General features: G+C 39.1%; 1 protein-coding gene across 1 annotated transcript in view; it reads right to left on the bottom strand.

Moving 5' to 3' along the window:
- The window catches only part of SLC12A3 (solute carrier family 12 member 3), a 311,203-nt gene that overhangs the window by 69,073 nt on the left and 224,377 nt on the right, over nt 1-17,753 (bottom strand). Inside the window, exon 19 of the mRNA XM_053700267.1 lies at nt 1,197-1,279. Coding sequence (XP_053556242.1) covers nt 1,197-1,279 — 83 coding nt within the window. The remainder of the gene's footprint in view (nt 1-1,196; nt 1,280-17,753) is intronic.

Raw genomic sequence — 17,753 nt, forward strand, 5'->3', positions numbered from 1 at the left:
ATGCACCATAAAGATACCGTTAGACCCGTTTCTAGATCGAAAAAACGGAGTAAGTATAAAGTACAAGTATTAAAAGAGATGTTTTCTCCCAACCCTCTTTTCTACACATAATCTTCCATCCCCTGTTTGTTCTTGTTCCATGTAATAAAGATGAAATAAAAATACTCCTTTGTAAAATACCCTGACAGCATCAATCCCTGCTGATTTGTTCATAAGAAATGAAAAATATCAGCTTTTAGTTGCACAGTGCCCTTAGCAATTATAATGCCCTTATAATAAATAACCCTTGAAATAAGAGAAAATTAATAAGTCCCCAGGCTCAGGAAAATAGGAGATTCATAATCCTTTAAATGTGTCCTCCTGTGTCCTGTATATGGAAAGACACTTACCTTATGAGCCTATGCTGTGTGGCAGACACAGCCCTCCAGGTCTGACAGCTAAATCCAGATATTCTGACAGTGACCTAAGGAAAAAGGAAAACAGTGTAAACATAACACTGGTTGCCTGGTGGGGGTGTTAGCAGAAATTGCTAGAGATGACATAGAAGTTCCCTGTAGCAGCTAACAGCTACCAATAATCTTACTAAGAGGTTTACATGGAAAAGCATAAACCCCAGTTCTATCTTGAAGGGAAGCTACCCATTAAATGACTAATTATCTTCAGAGCACCATCTTCACATCCTCCTAGTTACAGAGGTAAAGAACGACTGGGGTAGTATGGGTAATGGGAAGACAGTTAAGCTCTGGCTGTGGTGTTCTTTGCCTCCTCCTGGTGGCCAGGCGGTGAATTTCCCAACAGTAATTGAATGGATTTGTGGCCTCTCCATGCCATTGGAAAGAAATAACCGTACATAGCAAGTCAGCATCCCTGGAGCTATAGTTTTATTTAGTTTCTCAATAGCAAAGGCCTTATATAAAAAGTAACATCTGTAGCTGCTACCATCAAAATGATGACAATGATACAATCCGAAAATATGATTTTGAGATCCATGGCTGCATGGCCAGTTATGAAAACCATTTAACCTATGGTAAAAATTTAAGAAATTAGTATATATAGGATGATACCCTGTTTAATGGGGGGCATGAATTCCTTAGATTGGGCCAAGCTACAGTCCACACTACCTAAACAGTTCTAAACATTGCATACTAACCCACCAGCATGCAGACATGGAAACACACATACTGTATTTCACTTACTGTGGGCCTGCATGACACGGGACACATTGAGACCATCTTTCATCCTCAGAAGACATAATCCAAAATTGAAGTCAAATGCATCACTAGAATCAGATATAAGATTGTGTTATGTTCAATATATTTAAAGAACTATGTATTGCTGCAGGTAACTTAGGCAAAAAACATAATTTATGCTTACCTGATAAATTTATTTCTATTGTAGTTTATCCAGTCCACGGATCATCCATTACTTATGGGATATATTCTCCTTCCCAACAGGAAGTTGCAAGAGTCCACCCACAGCAAAGCTGCTATATAGCTCCTCCCCTAACTGCCATTACCAGTCATTCGACCGAAAACATGCAGAGAAAGGAAAACCATAGGGTGCAGTGGTGACTGTAGTTTAATGGAAAAATTACCTGCCTTAAAGTGACAGGGCGGGCCGTGGACTGGATACACTACAAGAGAAATAAATTTATCAGGTAAGCATAAATTATTTTCTCTCTTGTTAAGTGTATCCAGTCCACGGATCATCCATTACTTATGGGATACCAATACCAAAGCTAAAGTACACGGATGATGGGAGGGACAAGGCAGGTACTTAAACGGAAGTTACCACTGCCTGTAAAAAACCCTTTCTCCCAAAAATAGCCTCCGAAGAAGCAAGGTATCAAATTTGTTAAATTTGAAAAAGTATGAAACGCAGACCAAGACTCCGTCTTGTAATCTGTTCAACAGAAGCCACATTTAAAAAAAGGCCCAAGTGAAAACCACAGCTCTAGTAGAATGAGCTGTAATCCAATCAGGAGGCTGCTGTCCAGCAGTCTCATAAGCTAAATGAATTATACTTTTTAACCAAAAAGACAGAGAGGTTGCTGAAGTCCTTTGACCTCTCCTCTGTCCAGAATAGACAACAAACAAGGTGAATGTTTGATGAAAATCTGTAGTAGCTTGTAAGTAAAACTTTAAAACACGAACCACGTCCAAATTGTGTAATAGACGTTCCTTCTTTGAAGAAGGATTAGGATACAAGAATGGAACAACAATCTCTTGAGTGATATTCTTGTTAGATACCACCTTAGGTAAAAACCCAGGTTGGTACACAGGACTACCTTATCCGTACGGAGAACCAGATAAGGAGAATCACATTGCAACGCAGATAACTCGGAGACTCTATGAGCCGAGGAAATAGCTACCAAAAAGGAACTTTCCAAGATAGAAGTTTGATATCTATGGAATGAAAAGGTTCAAATGGAACTCCTTGAAGAACCTTAAGAACCAGCTTTAAGCTCCATGGCGGAGCAACATTTTTAACCACAGGCTTGGTTCTAACCAAAGCCTGACCAAATGCCTGAACGTCTAGAATACCTGCCAGACGCTTGTGCAAAAGAATAGACAGAGTAGAAATCTGTCCTTTTAAAGAACTAGCTGACAACCCTTTTCTCAAAATCATCTTGGAGAAAAGATAATATCCTGGGAATCCAGACTTTACTCCATGAGTAACCCTTGGATTCATAACAATAAGATATTTACACCATATCTTATGTTAAATTTTCCTAGAGACAGGCTTTTATGCCTGTATTAAGGTATCAATTACTGACTCGGAGAAGCCATGCTTTGATAACATCAAGCGTTCTGTCTCCAGGCAGTCCATCTCAGATTAGTTATATTTAGATGGTTGAAAAGACCCTGAGGTAGAGGGTCCTGTCTCAGAAGCAGAGGTGGAAAGGATGACATGTCCACCAGATCTGCATACCAGGTCCTGCGTGGCCACGCAGGCGCTGTCAAAAGCACCAAAGCACTCTCCTGCTTGATCTTGTGCAAACCCCTCCGGAGGGAATTCCCACTCCACCGGATGAAAAGTCTGACGACTTAGAAAATCTGCCTCCCAGTTCTCAACACCTGGGATAGGGATAGCTTTTAGACAAGAGTGAGTCTCTGTCCAGTGAATTATTTTAAGACTTCTAACATTGCTAGGGAACTTCTGTTCCCCCTTGATGGTTGATGTAAGCCACAGTCGTGATATTGTCCGACTGAAATATGATGTACCTCAGAGTTGCTAACTGAGGCCAAGTCTGAAGAGCATGGAATATCGCTCCCAGTTCAAGAATATTCATTAGAAGGAGGGTCTCCTCCTGAGTCCACTATCCCTGAGCCTTCAGGGAGTTCCAGACTGTATCCCAACCTAAAAGGCTGGCATCTGTTGTAACAATTGTCCCATCTGACCTGCGGAAGGTCATACCCTTGGACAGATGGACCCGAGATAGTCACCAGAGAAGAGAATCTCTGGTTTCTTGGTCCGGATTTAACAGGAGAACAAATCTGTGTAATCCCCGTTCCTCTGGCTGAGCATGCATAGTTGCAGTGGTCTGAAATGTAGGCGTGCAAACGGTACTATGTCCCTTGCCGCTACCATAAAGCCGATTACATTCATGTACTGAGCCACCAAAGGGCGCGGATGGAATGAAGAACACGGCAGAAATTTAGAAACTTTGACAACCTGGACTCCGTCAGGTAAATTTTAATTTCTACAAAATCTATCAGAATCCCTAGGAGGGAAATCCTTGATATTGGGGATAGAGAACTCTTTCCTTGTTCACTTTCCACCCATGCGATCTCAGAAATGCCAGTACTACGTCCGTATGAGACTTGGCAACTTGGATGTTTGACGCCTGTATCAGGATGTCGTCTAAATAAGGGGCCACTTCTATGCCCCGCGGCCTAAGGACCGCCAAAGTGACCCCAGAACCTCCATAAAGATTCTAGGGGCTGTAGTTAACCCAAAGGAAAGAGCTACAAACTGGTAATGCCTGTCTAGAAAGGCAAACCTGAAAAACCGATGGTGATCTTTATGCATCGTAATGTGAGGATAAGCATCCTTCAAATCCATTGTAGTCCTCTATTGACTCTCCTGGATCATAGTTAAGATGGTACAAATAGTTTCCATCTTAAATGATAGAATTCTAAAGAATTTGTTTAAGATCTTTTAGATCCAAAATAGGTCTGAAGGTTTCCTTTCCTTGGGAACCACAAACCGATTTGAGGAAAACTGTGTCCCTGTTCCTCTATTGGAACTGAATGGGTCACGTACACAATGCAAGAATGTCTCTTTCTTTATCTGGTTTGCAGATAAATGTGAAAGGCAAAAACTCCCCTTTTTTTGGGGGGGAAAGCTTTGAAATCCAGAAGATATCTCTGGGGTATAATTTCCAATGCCCAGGGATCCTGGGCATCTCTTGCCCATGCCTGGGCGAAGAATGAAGTCTGCCCCCTATAGGATCCGTTACCAGATAGGGGTCCGTTCCTCATGCTGTTTTAGAGGCAGCAGCAGGCTCCTTGACCTGCTTATCTTTGTTCCAGGTCCGGTTGTCTCCAGACCGCCTTGGACTGAGCAAAAGTTCCCTCTTATTTTGCCTTAGAGGAAGTTGATGCCACACCTGCCTTGAATTTTCGAAAGGCACGAAAATTAGGCCTTTTTTGTCCCTTGATTTGGACCTGTCCTGAGGAAGGGCATGATCTTTTCCTCCAGTGATATAAGTAATAATCTCCTTCAAACTAGGCCTGAATAGGGTCTGTCCCTTGAAGGGAAGTTAAGTAGCTTATTTATTAAAGTCACGACAGCTGACCATGATATAAGCCATAGCGCTCTGCGCGCCAGTATAGTAAAAAACAGAATTCTTAGCCGTTAGTCTAGTCAAAGGAACAAAGGCATCAGAAAACAAAGGAATTGGCTAGCTTAAGTGCTCTAAGCTTGTCAAATATATTCATCCAATGGAGCCTGTAAAGCCTCATCAAGAGACTCAAACCAGAACGCTGCAGCAGCAGTGACAGGAGCAATGCGTGCAAGGGGCTGCAGGATAAAACCTTGTTGAATAAACATTTTTTATCCATTGGATCTAAAAAAGCACAACAGTCCTCGCCAGAGGTAGTGGTACGCTTAGCTAGAGTAGAAACTCTTCTCTCCACCTTAGGAACTGTCTGCCATAAGTCCCGTGTGGTGGCAACTATTAGAAAACATTCTTCTAAAAAATAGGAGGGGAAGAGAACGGCACACCTGGTCTATCCCATTCCTTATGAAAAATTTTAGTAAACCTCTTTAGGTATTGGAAAAACATAAGTACACACCGGCACTGCATATTATTTATCCAGTCTACACAATTTCTCTGGCACTGCGATTGTACACATTCATTCAGAGCAGCTAAAGCCTCCCTGAGCAACAAGTGGAGGTTCTCAAGCATAAATTTTAAATGTAGAAATATCAGAATCAGGTTAAATCATCTTCCCTGAGTCACAAATATCACCCACAGACTAAGCATATTGTGAGGTAGTATCAGACATGGTTCTTAAAGCGTCTGTATGCTCTGTATCTACCCCCAGAGCTGTTTTGCTTTCCTTTAATTTCAGGTAGTCTGACTAATACTGCTGCCAGTGTATTATACACAACCTTTGCCATGTCTTGTAAAATAAACGCTATGGGCGCCATTGATATACTTGGCGCCATTTGAGCGTGAGTCCCTGGAGCGGGAGTCAAAGGGTCTGACACGTGGGGAGAGTTAGTCGGCATAACTTCCCCCTCGACAGAATCCTCTGGTAAAATAAACGCTATGGGTGCCCTTGATGTACTTGGCGCCATTTGAGCGTGAGTCCCTAAAGCGGGAGTCAAAGGGTCTGACACGTGGGGAGAGTTAGTCGGCATAACTTCCCCCTCGACAGAATCCTCTGGTGATAATGTTTTTAAATACAAAAAATGATCTTTATTGTTTAACATGAAATCAGTACATCTGGTACACATTCTAAAATGGGGTTCCACCATGGCTTTAAACATAATAAACACAGAGCCTCCTCTATGTTAGACATGTTAGAACTAATAAAGAGACTAGTAAGCTTGGAAAACACTTTAAATCAAGTTAACAAGCAAATATAACAAACGTTACTGTGCCTTTAAGAGAAACAAATTTTGTCAAAATTTGAAAAACAGTGAAAAAAGGCAGTAAATCAAACGAAATTTTTACAGTACATGTAATAAGTTAACAGAGCATTGCACCCACTTGCAAATGGATGATTAACCCCTTAATGCAAAAAACAGATAAAAAAAAAAAAAACGACATTTTTTTAAACAGACACAACAAAACTGCCACAGCTGAGCTGTGGATTACCTTCCCTATAACTGTTTCTATGCAAAATTTAAGCCAGCCATGTGGAAAAATTAGGCCCCAATAAGTTTTATCACCAAACATATGTTAAAAAACGATTAAACATGCCAGCAAACGTTTTAAAACACATTCTTATAAGAGTATGTATGTCTATTAATAAGCCTGATCCAGTCGCTATCACTGCATTTAAGGCTTTACTTACATTACTTCGGTATCAGCAGTATTTTCTTAGTCAATTCCATTCCTTAGAAAAATATATTACTGCACATACCTTAGCATATATCTCTATCAATCAGCCTGGTACCAGTCGCTTTCACTGCATTTAAAGGCTGTACTTACATTACTTCGGTATCAGCAGTATTTTCTTAGTCAATTCCATTCCTTAGAAAAATATTTTACTGCACATACCTTATTTGCAGGAAAACCTGCACGCCATTCCCCCTCTGAAGTACCTTACTCCTCAGAATGTGTGAGAACAGCAACTGGATCTTAGTTACGTCTGCTAAGATCATAGAAAAAACGCAGGCAGATTCTTCTTCCAAATACTGCCTGAGATAAACAGCACACTCCGGTGCCATTTAAAAATAACAAACTTTTGATTGAAGAAATAAACTAAGTATAAAAAACCACAGACTCTCACGACCTCCTATCTATGTTGAGACTTGCAAGAGAATGACTGGGAATGGCAGTTAGGGGAGGAGCTATATAGCAGCTTTGCTGTGGGTGGACTCTTGCAACTTCCTGTTGGGAAGGAGAATATATCCCATAAGTAATGGATGATCCGTGGACTGGATACACTTAACAAGAGAAAATAAATGTAATGCAATTAAATGTATTCATAAATAATGATCAATGTCATTGTAATATCTCTGTAATTATCTAAAGATGGGCCAGATTACAAGTGGCGGGCTAAATTTTTTTTTCCCTTGCATGCTAACTGCGCTCAAAGTAAAAAATTATTGCATCCGGGTTAGTGCGCGTATCAGAAGTTAAAAATAAAAAAGTTAGCGCGAGAGTTAAAGACTCAGGCGCGCTAACTTCAGAACTTTAAATGTCGTGACCGCTCTAACTTCTTTTCCCCATAGACTTCTATGGGGTGTACTGATAAAAAAAATCTATTAATTATAGTTCATGCAATAACCCGACACTCCACTAGATAAGGTGCTCTAAAGCCAAAGGTGCGTTAGGAATACTTTACATTCTTATGTTCTTCACATAGAAGAAAATTTCCTTTTTATTTTTAAATAGATATTTATATATATATATATATATATATATATATATATATATATCATATTCTTTTTTGTAAAATATATATCTATACCTATATATATATTTAATTATATAGAAATATATATATATATATATATATATATATATATATATATATATATATATATATATTGTATATACAGATATATACAGAAATATTTATTTAAAAATAAAACAAACATTTTTTCTATGTGAAGAACAAAGGAATTTAAAGTATTTCTATTTGAAACATTAAAACACATTAAAATTGTTTAAAAATTATATTGCATGTTAAAAGGTATTTGACTGGAAAGGGATCAAAAGTATGTGTGTACATGTATATACATATATTGAAACTAGTTATATCAGCACCAACTAACATATAACAGTAATTATTTGAAAGTAGTGCTCTTAAATACAAGAGATTTAAAGCTCTCAGTGAGTGCACGGTAGTGGTATGGTTATAATATAACTAAAAATAAGAAAAAAGACCACTATTTTTCCAGCACCAGATTATTTACTGAATATAAACAACTTGTACAAGATTTGAAAGCAGAATATGAGAAATCAGCCTTTTACCATATAAATCAAATGACCAACCAAAAAACATAATTTATGTAAGAACTTACCTGATAAATTCATTTCTTTCATATTAGCAAGAGTCCATGAGCTAGTGACGTATGGGATATACATTCCTACCAGGAGGGGCAAAGTTTCCCAAACCTCAAAATGCCTATAAATACACCCCTCACCACACCCACAATTCAGTTTAACGAATAGCCAAGAAGTAGGGTGATAAGAAAAAAGTGCGAAAGCATATAAAATAAGGAATTGGAATAATTGTGCTTTATACAAAAAAATCATAACCACCACAAAAAAGGGCGGGCCTCATGGACTCTTGCTAATATGAAAGAAATGAATTTATCAGGTAAGTTCTTACATAAATTATGTTTTCTTTCATGTAATTAGCAAGAGTCCATGAGCTAGTGACGTATGGGATAATGATTACCCAAGATGTGGATCTTTCCACACAAGAGTCACTAGAGAGGGAGGGATAAAATAAAGACAGCCAATTCCTGCTGAAAATAATCCACACCCAAAATAAAGTTTAATGAAAAACATAAGCAGAAGATTCAAACTGAAACCGCTGCCTGAAGTACTTTTCTACCAAAAACTGCTTCAGAAGAAGAAAATACATCAAAATGGTAGAATTTAGTAAAAGTATGCAAAGAGGACCAAGTTGCTGCTTTGCAAATCTGATCAACCGAAGCTTCATTCCTAAACGCCCAGGAAGTAGAAGCTGACCTAGTAGAATGAGCTGTAATCCTCTGAGGCGGAGTTTTACCCGACTCAACATAGGCAAGATGAATTAAAGATTTCAACCAAGATGCCAAAGAAATGGCAGAAGCTTTCTGGCCTTTTCTAGAACCGGAAAAGATGACAAATAGACTAGAAGTCTTTCGGAAAGATTTAGTAGCTTCAACATAATATTTCAAAGCTCTAACAACATCCAAAGAATGCAACGATTTCTCCTTAGAATTCTTAGGATTAGGACATAATGAAGGAACCACAATTTCTCTACTAATGTTGTTGGAATTCACAACTTTAGGTAAAAATTCAAAAGAAGTTCGCAACACCGCCTTATCTTGATGAAAAATCAAAAAAGGAGACTCACAAGAAAGAGCAGATAATTCAGAAACTCTTCTGGCAGAAGAGATGGCCAAAAGGAACAAAACTTTCCAAGAAAGTAATTTAATGTCCAATGAATGCATAGGTTCAAATGGAGGAGCTTGAAGAGCCCCCAGAACCAAATTCAAACTCCAAGGAGGAGAAATTGACTTAATGACAGGTTTTATACGAACCAAAGCTTGTACAAAACAATGAATATCAGGAAGAATAGCAATCTTTCTGTGAAAAAGAACAGAAAGAGCAGAGATTTGTCCTTTCAAGGAACTTGCGGACAAACCCTTATCTAAACCATCCTGAAGAAACTGTAATATTCTCGGTATTCTAAAAGAATGCCAAGAAAAATGATGAGAAAGACACCAAGAAATATAAGTCTTCCAGTCTCTATAATATATCTCTCTAGATACAGATTTACGAGCCTGTAACATAGTATTAATCACAGAGTCAGAGAAACCTCTTTGACCAAGAATCAAGCGTTCAATCTCCATACCTTTAAATTTAAGGATTTCAGATCCTGATGGAAAAAAGGACCTTGAGACAGAAGGTCTGGTCTTAACGGAAGAGTCCACGGTTGGCAAGAGGCCATCCGGACAAGATCCGCATACCAAAACCTGTGAGGCCATGCCGGAGCTACCAGCAGAACAAACGAGCATTCCTTCAGAATCTTGGAGATTACTCTTGGAAGAAGAACTAGAGGCGGAAAGATATAGGCAGGATGATACTTCCAAGGAAGTGATAATGCATCCACTGCCTCCGCCTGAGGATCCCGGGATCTGGACAGATACCTGGGAAGTTTCTTGTTTAGATGAGACGCCATCAGATCTATTTCTGGAAGTTCCCACATTTGAACAATTTGAAGAAATACCTCTGGGTGAAGAGACCATTCGCCCGGATGCAACGTTTGGCGACTGAGATAATCCGCTTCCCAATTGTCTATACCTGGGATATGAACCGCAGAGATTAGACAGGAGCTGGATTCCGCCCAAACCGAAATTCGAGATACTTCTTTCATAGCCAGAGGACTGTGAGTCCCTCCTTGATGATTGATGTATGCCACAGTTGTGACATTGTCTGTCTGAAAACAAATGAACGATTCTCTCTTCAGAAGAGGCCAAAACTGAAGAGCTCTGAAAATTGCACGGAGTTCCAAAATATTGATTGGTAATCTCACCTCCTGAGATTCCCAAACTCCTTGTGCCGTCAGAGATCCCCACACAGCTCCCCAACCTGTGAGACTTGCATCTGTTGAAATTACAGTCCAGGTCGGAAGCACAAAAGAAGCCCCCTGAATTAAACGATGGTGATCTGTCCACCACGTTAGAGAGTGTCGAACAATCGGTTTTAAAGATATTAATTGAGATATCTTTGTGTAATCCTTGCACCATTGATTCAGCATACAGAGCTGAAGAGGTCGCATGTGAAAACGAGCAAAGGGGATCGCGTCCGATGCAGCAGTCATAAGACCTAGAATTTCCATGCATAAGGCTACCGAAGGGAATGATTGTGACTGAAGGTTTCGACAAGCTGCAATCAATTTTAGACGTCTCTTGTCTGTTAAAGACAGAGTCATGGACACTGAATCTATCTGGAAACCCAGAAAGGTTACCCTTGTCTGAGGAATCAAAGAACTTTTTGGTAAATTGATCCTCCAACCATGATCTTGAAGAAACAACACAAGTCGATTCGTATGAGATTCTGCTAAATGTAAAGACTGAGCAAGTACCAAGATATCGTCCAAATAAGGAAATACCACAATACCCTGTTCTCTGATTACAGACAGAAGGGCACCGAGAATCTTCGTAAAAATTCTTGGAGCTGTAGCTAGGCCAAACGGTAGAGCCACAAACTGGTAATGCTTGTCCAGAAAAGAGAATCTCAGGAACTGAAAATGATCTGGATGAATCGGAATATGCAGATATGCATCCTGTAAATCTATTGTGGACATATAATTCCCTTGCTGAACAAAAGGCAAGATAGTCCTTACAGATACCATCTTGAACGTTGGTATCCTTACATAACGATTCAATATTTTTAGATCCAGAACTGGTCTGAAGGAATTCTCCTTCTTTGGTACAATGAAGAGATTCGAATAAAACCCCATCCCCTGTTCCGGAACTGGAACTGGCATAATTACTCCAGCCAACTCTAGATCTGAAACACAATTCAGAAATGCTTGAGCTTTCACTGGATTTACTGGGACACGGGAAAGAAAAAATCTCTTTGCAGGAGGTCTCATCTTGAAACCAATTCTGTACCCTTCTGAAACAATGTTCTGAATCCAAAGATTGTGAACAGAATTGATCCAAATTTCTTTGAAAAAACGTAACCTGCCCCCTACCAGCTGAGCTGGAATGAGGGCCGCACCTTCATGTGGACTTAGAAGCAGGCTTTGCCTTTCTAGCAGGCTTGGATTTATTCCAGACTGGAGATGGTTTCCAAACTGAAACTGCTCCTGAGGACGAAGGATCAGGTTTTTGTTCTTTGTTGAAACGAAAGGAACGAAAACGATTATTAGCCCTGTTTTTACCTTTAGATTTTTTTATCCTGTGGTAAAAAAGTTCCTTTCCCACCAGTAACAGTTGAGATAATAGAATCCAACTGAGAACCAAATAATTTGTTACCCTGGAAAGAAATGGAAAGTAGAGTTGATTTAGAAGCCATATCAGCATTCCAAGTCTTAAGCCATAAAGCTCTTCTAGCTAAAATAGCTAGAGACATAAACCTGACATCAACTCTAATAATATCAAAAATGGCATCACAGATAAAATTATTAGCATGCTGAAGAAGAATAATAATATCATGAGAATCATGATTTGCTACTTGTTGCGCTAAAGTTTCCAACCAAAAAGTTGAAGCTGCAGCAACATCAGCCAATGATATAGCAGGTCTAAGAAGATTACCTGAACACAGATAAGCTTTTCTTAGAAAGGATTCAATTTTCCTATCTAAAGGATCTTTAAACGAAGTACCATCTGACGTAGGAATGGTAGTACGTTTAGCAAGGGTAGAAATAGCCCCATCAACTTTAGGGATTTTGTCCCAAAATTCTAACCTGTCAGACGGTACAGGATATAATTGCTTAAAACGTTTAGAAGGAGTAAATTAATTACCCAATTTATCCCATTCTTTGGAAATTACTGCAGAAATAGCATTAGGAACAGGAAAAACTTCTGGAATAACCACAAGAGATTTAAATACCTTATCTAAACGTTTAGAATTAGTATCAAGAGGACCAGAATCCTCTATTTCTAAAGCAATTAATACTTCTTTAAGTAAAGAACGAATAAATTCCATTTTAAATGAATATGAAGATTTATCAGCATCAATCTCTGAAACAGAATCCTCTGAACCAGAAGAGTCATCAGAATCAGAATGATGATGTTCATTTAAAAATTCATCTGTAGGGAGAGAAGTTTTAAAAGATTTTTTACGTTTACTAGAAGGAGAAATAACAGACATAGCCTTCTTGATGGATTCAGAAACAAAATCTCTTATGTTATCAGGAACATTCTGCACCTTAGATGTTGAAGGAACTGCAACAGACAATGGTACTTTACTAAAGGAAATATTATCTGCATTAACAAGTTTGTCATGACAATTAATACAAACAACAGCCAGAGGAATAGCTACCAAAAGTTTACAGCAGATACACTTAGCTTTGGTAGATCCAGCACTAGACAGCGATTTTCCTGTAGTATCTTCTGACTCAGATGCAACGTGAGACATCTTGCAATATGTAAGAGAAAAAACAACATATAAAGCAAAATAGATCAAATTCCTTATATGACAGTTTCAGGAATGGGAAAAAATGCCAAAGAACAAGCTTCTAGCAACCAGAAGCAATGAAAAATGAGACTTAAATAATGTGGAGACAAAAGCGACGCCCATATTTTTTAGCGCCAAATAAGACGCCCACATTATTTGGCGCCTAAATGCTTTTGGCGCCAAAAATGACGCCACATCCGGAACGCCGACATTTTTGGCGCAAAATAACGTCAAAAAATGACGCAACTTCCGGCGACACGTATGACGCCGGAAACGGAAAAGAATTTTTGCGCCAAAAAAGTCCGCGCCAAGAATGACGCAATAAAATGAAGCATTTTCAGCCCCCGCGAGCCTAACAGCCCACAGGGAAAAAAGAGTCAAATTTTTGAAGGTAAGAAAAAATGAATAATTCAAATGCATAATCCCAAATATGAAACTGACTGTCTGAAAAATAAGGAAAGTTGAACATTCTGAGTCAAGGCAAATAAATGTTTGAATACATATATTTAGAACTTTATAAACAAAGTGCCCAACCATAGCTTAGAGTGTCACAGAAAATAAGATTTACTTACCCCAGGACACTCATCTACATGTTTGTAGAAAGCCAAACCAGTACTGAAACGAGAATCAGTAGAGGTAATGGTATATATAAGAGTATATCGTCGATCTGAAAAGGGAGGTAAGAGATGAATCTCTACGACCGATAACAGAGAACCTATGAAATAGACCCCGTAGAAGGAGATCACTGCATTCAAATAGGCAATACTCTCCTCACATCCCTCTGACATTCACTGCACGCTGAGAGGAAAACCGGGCTCCAACTTGCTGCGGAGCGCATATCAACGTAGAATCTAGCACAAACTTACTTCACCACCTCCATCGGAGGCAAAGTTTGTAAAACTGAATTGTGGGTGTGGTGAGGGGTGTATTTATAGGCATTTTGAGGTTTGGGAAACTTTGCCCCTCCTGGTAGGAATGTATATCCCATACGTCACTAGCTCATGGACTCTTGCTAATTACATGAAAGAAAGTTAGTTCACAGTTCATGTCAGTAGAAATGATCCCATCATACAATTGTTAATGCTGTTGCCATTCATTCGTTGCAAAGATTATTGCAAAGTTCCATCCACATTGCCACATATAAATCAACAATTAGAATTCTTTAACCCCTTAATGACCGCAGCACTTTTCCATTTTCTGTCCGTTTGGGACCAAGGCTATTTTTACATTTCTGCAGCGTTTGTGTTTAGCTGTAATTTTCCTCTTACTCATTTACTGTACCCACACATATTATATACCGTTTTTCTCGCCATTAAGTGGACTTTTTAAAGATACCATTATTTTCATCATATCTTATAATTTACTATAAAAAAAATTATATAATATGAGGAAAAAATGGAAAAAAAACACACTTTTTCAAACTTTGACCCCCAAAATCTGTTACACATCTACAACCACCAAAAAACACCCATGCTAAATAGTTTCTAAATTTTGTCCTGAGTTTAGAAATACCCAATGTTTACATGTTCTTCGCTTTTTTTGTAAGTTATAAGGCAATAAATACAAGCAGCACTTTGCTATTTCCAAACCCCTTTTTTTCAAAATTAGCGCTAGTTACATTGGGACACTGATATCTGTCAGGAATCCCTGAAAATCCCTTAACATGTATATATTTTTTTTTAGAAGACACCCCAAAGTATTGATCTAGGCCCATTTTGGTATATTTCATGCCACCATTTCACCGCCAGATGCGATCAAATTAAAAAAAAACGTTAAATTTTTCACAATTTTAGGTTTCTCACTGAAATCATTTACAAGCAGCTTGAGCAATTATGTCACAAATGGTTGTCAATGCTTCTCTGGGATCCCCTTTGTTCAGAAATAGCAGACATATATGACTTTGGCGTCGCTTTTTGGTAATTAGAAGGCCGCTAAATGCCGCTGCACATCACACGTGTATTATGTCTAGCAGTGAAGGGGTTAATTAGGTAGCTTGTAGGGAGCTTGCAGGGTTAATTTTAGCTTTAGTGTAGAGATCAGCCTCCCACCTGACACATCACACACCCTGATCCCTCCCAAACAGCTCCCTTCCCTCCCCCACCCCACAATTTTCCCCGCCATCTTAAGTACTGGCAGAATGTCTGCCAGTACAAAAATAAAGGGAATCTTTGTTTTTTTTTTTAAAAATTTGTATAGCATATTTACATATGCTGCTGTTTAGGATCCCCCTTAGCCCCCAACCTCCCTGATCCCCCCTCAAACATCTCTCTAACCATCCCCCTTTGCCTTTTTGGGGGCCATCTTGGGTACTGGCAGCTATCTGCCAGTACCCAATTTGCAGAAAAAAATGTTGTTTTTTTTTATTTTTCCCCATTTTTTTTTCTGTAGTGTAGCTTCCCTCCCACATACTAACCCAACACCCCCTGATTTCGGTTTTTATTTTTATTAATTTTACGTTTTAGAACCCTGATGAGCAAATCCTTTTTCTGTAGTGTAGCGGTTCCCACCCGCTCCCTCCCGTGCACGCGCCCGCCCCCTCCCTATCGTGCACGCGCGCGCGCCCATGCGGTCCCCCGGTCATCCCCGCCCACGATCCCGCCCCCCTCCACATCACTGGGCCCATCGATGGCCGCCACCCGCCTCCCACGTCGGCTCCCACCCACCAACGATACCGGCCATCGATGTCCGGTGCAGAGAGGGCCACAGAGTGGCTCTCTCTGCATCGGATGGCCATACATGGTTATTGCAGGATGCCTCCATATCGAGGCATCACTGCAATAACCGGAAAGCAGCTGGAAGCGAGCAGGATCGCTTCCAGCTGCTTTCCACACCGAGGACGTGCAGGGTACGTTCTCAGGCATTAACTGCCTTTTTTTTGAGGACGTACCCTGCACGTCCTCGGTCATTAAGGGGTTAAGCTTAAAGTAAAAGTAAATTTTGGAATTCTCACATAATGTTATGGATACTGATTCTTGCATAGACTCTAGTCGCTAAGTTAGTTTTTTCAACACATGTTCCTAGAGTTATGTATTTTATATTATGTAGTGCTTACACCTTTCTATCGCTTCCACCGCCCCCTGCTCGCTTCCTGCATTCTTGGTCTTGGACGTGAGAGCGGTCCAACCCACTCTGTGCGTCTCTATCCGTGCTCTCTCTCCAATGATGAAGATTTTTTGTGCATGCGCAATGGTACAGTTCTCCCTATCATCTTGAGATGCACTGACGTCACTTTAAACATTTTCTTTTGAAGTTGATATGCACATGAGGCTATTGTGAACGCGCATCGGATCAAAGATGAAATTTACGGATAGCCGCATGTGCATAGCAACTTGTGGGCGTAAAAATTATATTTTCGGACACCCATGGGGGACCAATCGGAGTGATCCATTGCTTGTTCGTCACAAGGATGAGAGAAGGTTTTTTTGATGCGAGCGGAGGATTGGAGACCCATTTGGACAGCTTTCAGGTTGATAAACTTGTCAAATATTTATTTATATAGGAAATGATGAATGAACGTTCTATTAATAATAAAAGATATATTTAAATATAGAGAGAGGTTGATGCAAGTTTACTTTCACTTTAAAGCCATCTATTGGTTTCAACACGCCCCTTTTGCTACGATTGACTTGTATATGTGTATCATATTTAATATCTTGTAATCCACATTTGCCTTATAGTTAGTGCAGAATAGACATAATTTAGGCAGAGCACATACCTTTTGTGAGTCTCACGGCGCTGCTATTTTCATCAGCCTGTAGCTTATATTCACAAACTATTTACATTGGTTTTCTGCATGATCCTGAATTTTTACATTATTTCAATCTACAACATTATTTATTTACAATTAAACAACATTTTAGACAGTTTAATTTAACAGTATTTCGGAAACTTAACTAAAAGCAGAATGTTTATTTTTCGATGGGGGGTAATAAAGATTTCACAATGATAATAGCTTTATAAAACCAAACCTGGTTATTTTAACATCATTTTATATTTATAATACCAAGACATTTTTGGAACTTTCAATTATTGCAGCACGTTCATTAATCTCCTAGGAAGGGAGCAAATTTAATCTCCTCATTTAGTCCTAGCGGTTTCAGACTTCTAATGTTGTATATCCATTCACATTCCTTTCGCAGTAGTATCTGATCTAAATCCCCCCCCCCATTCTTCAAATTGATTTGTTCAAGACCTCTAAATATGAGTACATTTTTATTGCTAGCATGATGATCAAGAAAGTGTCTAGCTACACTACTATTTTTGATACATTTGTTTTTAATATCTCTTTTGTGCTCCTTGATCCATTCCCTCAATTCTCTGTAGGTTTTGCCTGTGTAGTACATGGGACAGTCACAGAAAACCATAAATATTGTCCCTTCACTTCTGCAGTTTATATGTCTCTTTACCCTGTGATATTTTACAAACTTATCTAAAAAAACCTTACCTTAGGTAGGTACAATAACCAGGTTAGGTTTTATAAAGATATTGTCATCGTAAAATCTTTATTACCCCCCATCGAAAAAAACCCATTCTGCTTTCAGTTAGGTTTCCAAAGTACTGAATTAAATTGTCTAAAATGTTGTTTAATTGTAAATAAATAATGTTGTAGGTTGAAATAATGTAAAAATTCCGGATCATGCAGAAAACCAATGTAAATAGTTTGGTTAAATACTATTTCACCAAAGGTAAAACAAAAGGCAGAGTCTCAACAAAACTTTAAAAA

Source organism: Bombina bombina, chromosome 1 (assembly GCF_027579735.1).
Source record: "Bombina bombina isolate aBomBom1 chromosome 1, aBomBom1.pri, whole genome shotgun sequence".
Taxonomy (NCBI): Eukaryota; Metazoa; Chordata; class Amphibia; order Anura; family Bombinatoridae; genus Bombina; species Bombina bombina.